At 43.8% G+C, this 10,088-nt stretch overlaps 1 protein-coding gene across 1 annotated transcript; it reads right to left on the reverse strand.

Moving 5' to 3' along the window:
- Positions 1 to 1,171: 1,171 nt before the first annotated feature.
- CABP5 (calcium binding protein 5) lies at positions 1,172 to 8,264 on the reverse strand. Its single transcript, XM_008589407.1, has 5 exons — positions 8,202 to 8,264; positions 6,565 to 6,595; positions 5,923 to 6,066; positions 4,466 to 4,575; positions 1,172 to 1,387 (listed from the first exon to the last, which is right to left on the reverse strand). The coding sequence occupies exons 1-5, from the start codon at positions 8,262 to 8,264 to the stop codon at positions 1,172 to 1,174; spliced, it is 564 nt and encodes a 187-aa protein (XP_008587629.1).
- Between the last annotated feature and the right edge of the window lie 1,824 nt (positions 8,265 to 10,088).

Below are 10,088 nucleotides of genomic sequence, written 5' to 3' on the forward strand. Positions count from 1 at the left end.
ACCCACAAAAATGATTACCACTCCCCTGTACACAGAACGGATGATGGATGAACTCGAATATCCGACTAAGAATTCTGGACTTTTGCTATTGGCCGCTGTTCGATGCTGAGATCTTTGAACCATAGAGTATCACAATTACAACACGGCATGCCCTTTTTATGCCACCCACAAAAATGATTACCACTCCCCTGTACACAGAACGCCAATCTTTTTCATTTATCCAAGTATTTAATACACATACCTTGAGCTCTGTGCTAGGAACTGGGGATGTAGTGATGAAAGATTTAGTCTGTGGCCTCAGAAAGAAATAGGCAATAAACTACTAGTGTTATAAGCTATCGATATGTCATGGATCGGTGTTACCACAGAGGTAAGCACGAAGTGTTATGGGGGAACCCAGAAGAGGGACACTGAGCCCAGCAAGGAAGGTGGGGGGCACATCTCAGGAGCATAAGTACAGGTTAGCCAGGGGAAGAGAAAAGGTCATTCCAGACAGAAGGGACAACATGAGCAATGACAAGCAGGGGTGACGTTCTCAAAAAAAGTGTCTTTTGGTGCATCATTTCTTTTAGTTTTTTCCAAAAATTTGAGAGAAAGGGGTCATTATTAACCCCATTCAGGGAGCTGGCCAATTAGCTCATGTGGGAGAGCATGGTCCTGATAACCCCAAGGTCATGGGTTCGGATCCACATATTGACCAGCCACCAAAAACAAACAAACAAACAAACAAACAAACAAACAAACAAAAAACCCCCCAACCCCTCCCAAACCCATGTTGGAGATGTGGAAACTGACTCTCCCTTTTTGCTTTTTTTTAAAGCCAGTCAAATTACATTCAGAGAGAGTGACTAGGATAAACTATATACTTAGTGAGAGACGACCCTGAATTTGAAGTCCATGAATCTGACCCCAGAGTCCTAGCTACTAGCCAGTCCACTGTCCTCCTGATGGCACAGACTGTTCCTTTGATAAAAGATGCCCAGTGAACTAGCAGGGAAAAGGAGAGGTGGAAATGATCCATGAGCAAGGGTAGAAAAGGCCCTCTGGACAAGGTGTTCCGTGGAGCCACCAGGTGTGAGAATCACCAAGCTCTTTGAAATGACATGGGCAGAAAGGGATGAAACAAATGTTTCATCCAAGCTCCAACTTAAAGAAGAGTGAGAAGGAGTGGTCAGCTCGGAATATCAGACAGGGAGTTGGAAGAGGATTCCTCCTGTGGCTGCCCCGATACCACGTCACCTTCAAAGTCAACGGTGCCATCTCCATTAACATCAGCTTCCTGGACGACCTCGGAGATCTCCCGGGGGGTGAGCCTCTCTCCCAGCAGCCTCTGCATGGCCTGTTGCAACTCTCCCAGGGTGATCTCCCCATCTCCGTTGGCGTCAAACTGAATAGGAGCAGAGGGGATTGTGTTAGCATCAAAGATGATGACAGAAACAATAACATTCGCTTACTGATCATATACTGTGGGTCAAAAACTAAGCTAAGAGCTTATCATCTGCTAGAATGTCAGCTCCTCAAGGACAGGTTTTTAAAAAAATTTGCATCTATTTTTATTATTTTTTTAAAACAGCTTTATTAAGGTATAACTAATATACAAAGAGCTGCACATATTTAATGTATATGATTTGATGAGTTTGGACATATGTATATGCCTGTGAAACCACCACAATCAAAGTAATAAACATATGCATCACCTCCAGGAGTTTCCTTATGCTCTTATTTTGTTTTATTTTATGGTAAGAACACGTGACATGAAACCTACCCTCTTAACAAGTTTTTGAGTGCACAGCACAGCATTGTTAGCTACAGGCACTATGTTGTACTGTAGAGCAGATCTCTAGAACTGACTCATCTTGCATAACTAAAACTTTACATCCATTGAACAGCAACTCCCCACTTACCCTTCCTCTCAGTCCCTGGCACTCACTCTTCTACTCTCTGCCTCTATGAGCTTGATTACTTTAGAAACCTTCTCCTTCTGTGTAGTACATACATACAATAAAATATTATTCAGCCTTACAAAAGAAGGGAATTCTGCCATATGGGACAACATGAATGAACCTGGAGGATATGATGCTAAGTGAAACAAGTTATACTCAGAAGGACAAGTACTTTAAATGTCTTTTTCACTGCTGTGTGCTCAGTCCCCAAAACAGTACTTTCCATACGAGCACTATTGATAAATATTTGTTGAATTAGTGAACTACCTTCAAACCTTTTCCCTGCACACCCTTAATCAATGTACCAGAAAATCTGGTGTGTTCTACCTCCAAAACTATCTTTCTCTAGCTCTGCCAATGCTAACCTGGCTCAAGCCACCATCATCTCTTGCCTGAATTATCATGACAACCTCCTAATTGGTCTTCTGGCTCCCATTGTGGTCCGACTATAGTCTATTCTCCACATATCAGGGCTTCATGTTTACGTTCATTTAAAATATGAATCAGATCTTGTCACTTCCCTGTTTATAATCCTTCAGTGTCTTCCTATCCCACTCAGAACAAATTCCTGACACAGTTCCATGACACACAAGCCCCTACATGATTTGGACTGTCTTCTGCAACTCTAAGACTTTGTTTATTTCATGCTACTCTGTCTCCAGCTCACTCCTGGCTTCTACCTCTTCCTCAAATATTTCTTCCTACCTTATAGCATTTGTAAGCTTGCAGCTTCCTCAGCCTGGGATGTGATTTCCCTAGAGCAATGCTGTCCCCAAGAAATACAATGCTAGCCTCATGGGTAATTTAAAATTTTCTAGTAGTCACATTAAAAAAAAAGTTGAAACAAGTGAAATTAATTTTTAATAATCAATTTTATTTAACCCAATATATCCAAACTGTTATCATTTCATCATGTAATCAATGTAAAAATTAATGAGCTACGTTACATTCTTTTTACACACACTGGATTTCATAAAACAGCATAATAGCATACTAAGTACTTAGTATGTACTTAGCATACTAAATTAATATACTTGGCATAGAAGTATACCTAAGTATACAAGTATACTTAATCTAAGTATACTAAATATATTAAGTCTTAATCCAGTATGTATTTAACACTAAACAGCACTTCTCAATTCAGACATTAAATTTTTATCAGAAATACTTGATCTTCTTTTAGGTTTCATCATAAAGTTTACAGTTGAAAAGGTAGATTCACATACCCGAGTTGTTCCAGATAAAAGCTTTTCAATAATTAAATTGAGTTTCAATTTATATTTAAATAAATTGTATTTAAATATTTGGACTTATATTTGGTGGAATATAAATGGAAATTAAATAAATTATTTAGTTGAAATAAATTGAAATTAAAATAAGAATAAAAATTCGATTCCTCAGTCACACCAGCCACATTTTAAGGGCTCAATTGTCACATGTGGCCAGTGGCTACTGTTTTGGACAGAGCATTTCTGTAGTTGCAGAAAGTTCTATTGGACAGGGGATGTGTAAATCTTTATATGAAGCTGGGTAGAAAATCACACAGCTAGTAGGTAGACATCTGGGATTTGAAGCCATTTGAAGACTTTGCCTGGTTCCAAAGTCTTTGCTTTCAGACACTGTATTATTCTTTATTTTTGCCTTATATAGTTGAAAGCTCTCTAAATGAGGAAAGTATTTTGTCAGAGGAAATAAGAAAGCCCTACCCTCCCCAGGTCACACTTATTTATTTATTTTATTTATCTTTTTTAGCATTTCTACAGCAAGTGGCTTAAACCAGATGATCTCTTTGGGTTTTCATCTGGGATCTCAAATTCTTGGATTCTTTCTTCCTATTATGGGCATTAAATTTAGAGGCCCTAACATTTATTTTGGAGATTGTAAGATCTTGGATAAGATTTTTAATCTCTGTGATCCTCAGTTTCCTCATCTGTATGATTGGGATAAATGCTTATTCCTAATGTTATTTGTGAGGATTACCTCAGATATGTGGCCGGCCCGGTGGCGCACTGCTACAGTGCGCCGCTTGGGAGCGTGGTGGCGTTCCCGCCGAGGGTTCGGATCCCACATACAGACCGGTTCCCACTCACTGGCTGAGCGAGGTGTGGGAGCAAGGCCGGCCCGGTGGCGCACTGCTACAGTGCGCCGCTTGGGAGCGTGGTGGCGTTCCCGCCGAGGGTTCGGATCCCACATACAGACCGGTTCCCACTCACTGGCTGACGGAGGTGTGGGAGCAACACCAAGGGTTGCGATCCCATTGCCGGTCCTGGTCCGGGACGGGCGCAACACTGAGGGTTGCGATCCATTGCCGGACACGAAAAAAGACAAAAAGGAAAAAATAAATATGCAGAGACCCTGACCCAGTGCAAGTGTTTGGAATATGTCATTTTCCTTCCCTATCGATCTCAACATGGCTAGAAAAAAAATTGGTTTTGGTGGGTTCTGTGTGTATGGTGATGACTAATTACAGACCTCTGGGGTCTCCCTCACCCACTACCAGCACCATGAGGCTCTTAACTCACTTCCTTGAAGGCATCTCGCATCTCCTGGACACCGATCATCCCAGCTGTTTCTGCAAGCAGCTTGGGGGTCATCAGCTCCACAAAGTCATCAAAGTCGACACGGCCACCCACTGAGGACAGGAGAAGTAGGATTAGTGAGACGCCACATGCCCCAGCTTTGCATTACCTCACTTTGCCCTTCAAGTAAGTTCGAGAAATAGATCAGCTCCCATTTCCCTGCCTTTTAAGAGCTTTCATTGACCTCCTCCATCCACTCAGCCAACTCAAGTCCTCATGTCCCTCTGATAGAGTTTGGATGTGTTGTCCCCTCCAAAACTCATGTGGAAATTTGATCCCCAATGTGACAGTGTTGGAAATTGATTGAGTCATGGGGGCGGATCCCTCATGAATGGATTAATGCTCTCCCTGGGGGAGGGGGGATTAATGAGTGAGTTCTCGCTCTATTAGTTTCCAAGAGAGCTCGTTGCTTAAAAAGACCCTGGCACCTTCTCTCTCTCTCTTGCTTCCTCTCGCCATGTGATCTGCTTGTACCTACCAGCTGCCTGCCACTTTCTGCCATGAGTAGAAGCAGCCTGAGGCCCGTGCCAGATGCAGCTGTCCCAGAATCATAAGCCAAATAAACCTCTATTCCTCATAAGTTATCCAGTCTCAGGTATTTCTGTTATAGCAACACAAAACGGACTAAAACACCTTCTAATCTGAACAGGGGTGGACAAGGTGTGGTATGGTGTGTGCTGTGACCTTCAGCGAGTCCCTTAATTGTAGATCTGTAGAAGGAGGAGTATGGATTAAATGAGCACCTAGGTCTCTTCCAGATATAAATACTATCATTGCCTTGAATTCAACCTTGTTTATTCAGTTGCATGCCCAGAAGCAAACCCAATAGGAATTTTATCCCAGGTTCAATCTCAAAAACAGCTCTAGTCTCCATCTAAAAATTCGTACTCTTTTGAAACAGTTTTCACCCATATTATCTCCAACTTCAAGTTCATTTCCAACATCCAATACAGCTCCAATCTTGCACTGCACTGATGAGTCTTAGTAGTGATGATAATAATCTCCATTTAAGAAGAATTTACTGGAAGCTAAAACTTTACCTCTATTTACATCTTTACCCCTTCCTTTCCATAATCCCATGAAAGAGGAGTGAAAGCATCTTCACTTGACAGATGAGGAAACTGAGACTCAAGATCAGGGAATAAGCCCACTTTTCATAATGACCACAATTAGTAAATAATAGAACTGGAACTTGAATTCAGGTATATATCTAATGGTCACCATTTTAACCAGTTGAAATGCTGCTTCCATAAGTATAATCTGAACTGTTTTCTTCCAGACTTCTAGTCTCTTTTACCCTCTGTTTTATCCCCAACTTTACTCCCAACCTCCATATCTTTCCCAATCCCACTTTCCATCCTCTCCTAACCCCAGTCATTCCTCCCATTCCCTGGCCTCACGGTTCATCCGGATTTGCTGGCCCAGTTCAGTCAGCTCCATCTCTGTGGGCATGTAACCCATTGTCCTCATGAGATTCCCCAAATCTTTACAAGAGATGAACCCATCTCGATCTTTGTCAAACTCAAGAAATGCTTCCCGGAGCTCTGAAAGTTAAGAGAAAAGAGCTTTGGGGGAACTTGGAACAGTCAGTGGGGGAAACACTATCAGTGGAGGTGTCTAGTAGAGACTCTTCAAAGGAGAATGCATTTTAAAAAACCAAAAATTTCAAAAATGAGTGACGTATAAAATGTGGCATGATTTCTGAGACTGCTAAGTGAGTGCACTGAACTCCTTCTAATTCTTGGGTTAAGTTATGGGGAACCTCAAAACCACCAAGAGAAAAACCAACCATTTTCAATTCATTCTAAAACTCGAGTATCACTCCTGAGTCTCTGAGACACTTAGGGATGGGCATGCCTTCTAGATACTTTAGGAGGTACTTAAATTGCCATAAGAAGGAGTTCTAAAAAATTCCACTTGAGTGGGAAGATGGAGGGATGTAAAATTTTTATGTGAAGGAATTTGTACAGAAACGAACAAAGGAGCTGAGAGATTAGGTGGGTGTCTGGCAATGTGGGGGCATTTGGGGGAGAGGGTGTTACCTTCAATTTCATCTTGTCCCAGTGGTCTTTCCTGGAAAGGAATGCAGAGGAGAGGGAATTTGGAGAGAGTGTCAGGAACCCAAAATCGACTTCTCCAAACATGTCCTCTCATTCTCCAAAGCTATTTCTCATCCTCTCCTATTTTTCTTCTCATTCTTCCTCTTCTCTATCTTTCTCCCCTTCCTTCTTTCCTCTCCTGACTCCCCACCCACAGCTCTGTGCTCCTCACTCTTTCTCCCATCCTCTCTCACTTCCCCTTTTCCATTCTTGAATCTTGGTCTCCCTCCTTCTCCATTTCCCAGACATTGCCCATCATATTGTGCCAAAAGGGGTCCTAAATACCATGGAGTCAAATCTCTTCCTTCTCCAGATAAAGAAAGTGAGACTTAGACAATCGCAGCGAACATGTTTATAGTGCTGATTCTGTGCCAGCAGTTTCCATAGTCATTTTATTTAAACCTCAGAACAGCTCTGTGAGACAGATCCAAATATCCATTTTACCCATGAGGAAGCTGAAGAACAGAGAAGTTAAGGAAGCTGCTAAAGGTCACACAGCTCATAGGTGGCAAGTCCCCTCCCAAGGGAGGGAGAAATTAAATTAATCCTTGAGGCCATGCAGCAAGTCAGGCACAGCACTGGGATTTGAATTCAGGGATCCTGACTCGCAGGTCAGAATGATTTCTGTTACACCCTATTGGCTCTTTTCCCACCTGCCTCCATCCTTTCTCCCGAAGGTTAGAATCCTTTTGCGTGGGACCAGTGTTCAACGGCATTCAGGCAGGATGAAGAGTGCCAGCATGACCAATTCCTAAAACCTCTGAGAGTTTCCACTGTCGCCCTACCTACTCCTGGACGTACCTGAGGAGTTGGACTTGGATACACGGCAGGTCACCTGAAATTTTACAAAGCTCTGACCTCTTTCATACCCTTACCTCCTTTTATCCTTGAAGCCTCTCTCTCTCTCTTTCTCTCTCTGGTGATCTTAAAGCCTAATAATTAAAAACACGCTCATAGGAATCAAACGGACCTGACCCTGCCATTTAGTAATTATGTTGGCATAAGGCAAAGGACATCACAACTTAGAGCCTCAGTTTCTTCACCTGTAAAGTGGCAATGAACGTATGACCAGCCTTACAAGTTGTTCTGAGGTTTACACGACATCAGGAATGCAAAGCCCTTTGCATGGGGCTGGGCATATAGCAACGACTTAACAAGTGGCAGCTATTGTCTTCACCATCATCACTACGAGAGTCCATAGAGAAGAATGATGATGATTTCAACAACGCCGTCATCCAGTCCCCCTTCTTTTTTATTCTTCTCCCCTTCCCCTTCCCTCTTTTGCACTGAACTTCTGACCTCCTTTCACCATCATCACTACGAGAGTCCATAGAGAAGAATGATGATGATTTCAACAACGCCGTCATCCAGTTCCCCTTCTTTTTTATTCTTCTCCCCTTCCCCTTCCCTCTTTTGCACTGAACTTCTGACCTCCTGGCCCACACGACCCCTTCACTTCTTGGTTCATGCTCTCTCCACCTGTTCCCTTTGCTCTGTTGCACCATCATGTCTCCTACTTTTCACCATGTCTCAGCTCCCCTTGCCCAGCCCGCCACCCTCCCCATTGCCCCCCACCTCACCCGCTGTTTCTCGGCGATGCCTTTCCTCAAGAAGATGCAGGCGGGGCCCATGGGAAACTGCATGGAGGGGGCAGGGCAGAGCTCTCCAATCTCAAGACGGCCCCTCCTTCCTGTGCCCCCTTGGCAGCTCTGCCTCCTTATCTTCTCTGCCACTCTTTTGCCAACTCTTCCTGCCTCTCTTGGCCTCTCCCTTGGTCCCTGTGTCTTAAAGCTGCGACAGATGGGTCAGACTCTCTACCCGGGTTGGGGAGGGATCAGAGCTTTTCCTGCCTCCCCATCTGGTTTGAGTGAGATGGACAGGGACAGCCAGTCTCAGGCTCTGAGACCCTTTTATCCCCAGAATGGAATTGGAATGTACGTTTTGAAAAGGGGGATTAGAGCAGAGGGCATCCATTCATTTGATGCTCCAATAAGCATTTCGAATGCTCACTCTAAGCCTGGCGTTTGGGCAGTGAAGGTGGAGAGGACGTGGCCCTTGGCTTCAAGGAGCCTTCCTGAGTGAGCCAGGAATGTGTGCAAATGAGCAGGAAGTAGGAAGAGGATTTCGGGAAGTAGGTGTGCATGGTGATGAAGAGCATGGTGTTCGCTTTTCCTCTTCCTCTGCTCATCACTTTCCTTCTGTCTTACCTCAATAATTCGGGAAGTGGGGTGGAGAGTGAGGTCAAATCATAGTGATGTCAGAGTCCAAAGGGGTGATAAGGGTGTCCACAATTGTTGGGGGGGTGGGGGGTGGAGCACTGAGGTCTCTCTGGTGTGGGGAGCCAGAGTTCCAATGGGGTAGTGGAGTGAGGGAGGAACCCCTGAAGAAGGGCAGCATGCCTCAGAGAGTTGGGTCCTGAGAAGGCAGGGATGAATCCGTGGAAGGGCAGCTTGGTGTGGAACGCTGGAGCACAAGCTGAGTGAGCAGAGTATCTGTAAACGGGCATCATCCTGGGGAGGGGTTGTACTGTAAGTGGGTTGGGAGGAGTCCACACATGGGGGTTGTGGCATGGGATGTCGTAACCTAAGCAGAGTGAGAAGAATGTCCACTCATGGAGGCAGCACGGTGTAGGGTATTGAAGCCAGATCAGGATGAGAAAGGTGTCCCCACAGGGGTGGGATGGCAATGAGGAAGGGAGATTGGTTACACACAGGGATTCCATTAAGTGTAACGGGAGCCAGGTGCTCCACTGTTGGAAAAAGGAGTCACTAATATAGAAAGGGGAAAAGTAGAATGAGCCCTGTGGCTATGAGGAAGGGAGATTGGTTACACACAGGGATTCCATTAAGTGTAACGGGAGCCAGGTGTTCCACTGTTGGAAAAAGGAGTCACTAATATAGAAAGGGGAAAAGTAGAATGAGCCCTGTGGCATTGAGTTGCAATTGGAGGCACTGGTATATAGTCATGGATTTAATGCATAGAGATATATAAAAATAAACACATAGTCTCAGTGTGTATAGGAACATTTGTGCATATATTCTCTAGCTGTCTCCACTAAGAGGACACAGAAGCAGTGACACCCCAGTATTAATGAGCACCTCCAGCATCCAGACCTCGACTTCCAAATACCATTCTCCACTAAAAGGAACCAAGGCTCCCAGGAGAAATGGCTGATTCCATGTCTAAAACAGGAAATGAAAAAGATAAGCCTGAAACCTCTTGTGCCATTAAGCAAGGAATTGCTCAAAGAGTTATGGAGACATGTTAAAGGATCACAGAAGTCAGTTTGAGGAAGCTCCATTGGCCATACTGGGCAATTTGTGAAACAAAATAAATTATGATAGTAACAAATTATATAGGATATCATAGGAAACCTGGAGTCCATGCAGATATAGATAAAAAGATAAGTGGAAAGTTTCATATTTACACAGTTCAAAGTACTTCCCTACAAAATACTAGTTTCAATA

This window comes from Galeopterus variegatus, unplaced genomic scaffold (assembly GCF_000696425.1).
Source record: "Galeopterus variegatus unplaced genomic scaffold, G_variegatus-3.0.2 Scaffold5416, whole genome shotgun sequence".
Classification (NCBI taxonomy): Eukaryota; Metazoa; Chordata; class Mammalia; order Dermoptera; family Cynocephalidae; genus Galeopterus; species Galeopterus variegatus.

Bases quoted from the DNA above. Each gene is read 5' to 3' on its own strand.
- CABP5 (XM_008589407.1), bottom strand. From the start codon at position 8,264: ATGCAGTTTCCCATGGGCCCCGCCTGCATCTTCTTGAGGAAAGGCATC. The intron at 6,067-6,564 runs GTAACACCCTCT...CTTAACTTTCAG, and splicing joins GGGACAAGATGAAATTGAAG to AGCTCCGGGAAGCATTTCTT. The intron at 1,388-4,465 runs GTGAGTTAAGAG...GCTCCTATTCAG, and splicing joins TGCGAGATGCCTTCAAGGAA to TTTGACGCCAACGGAGATGG.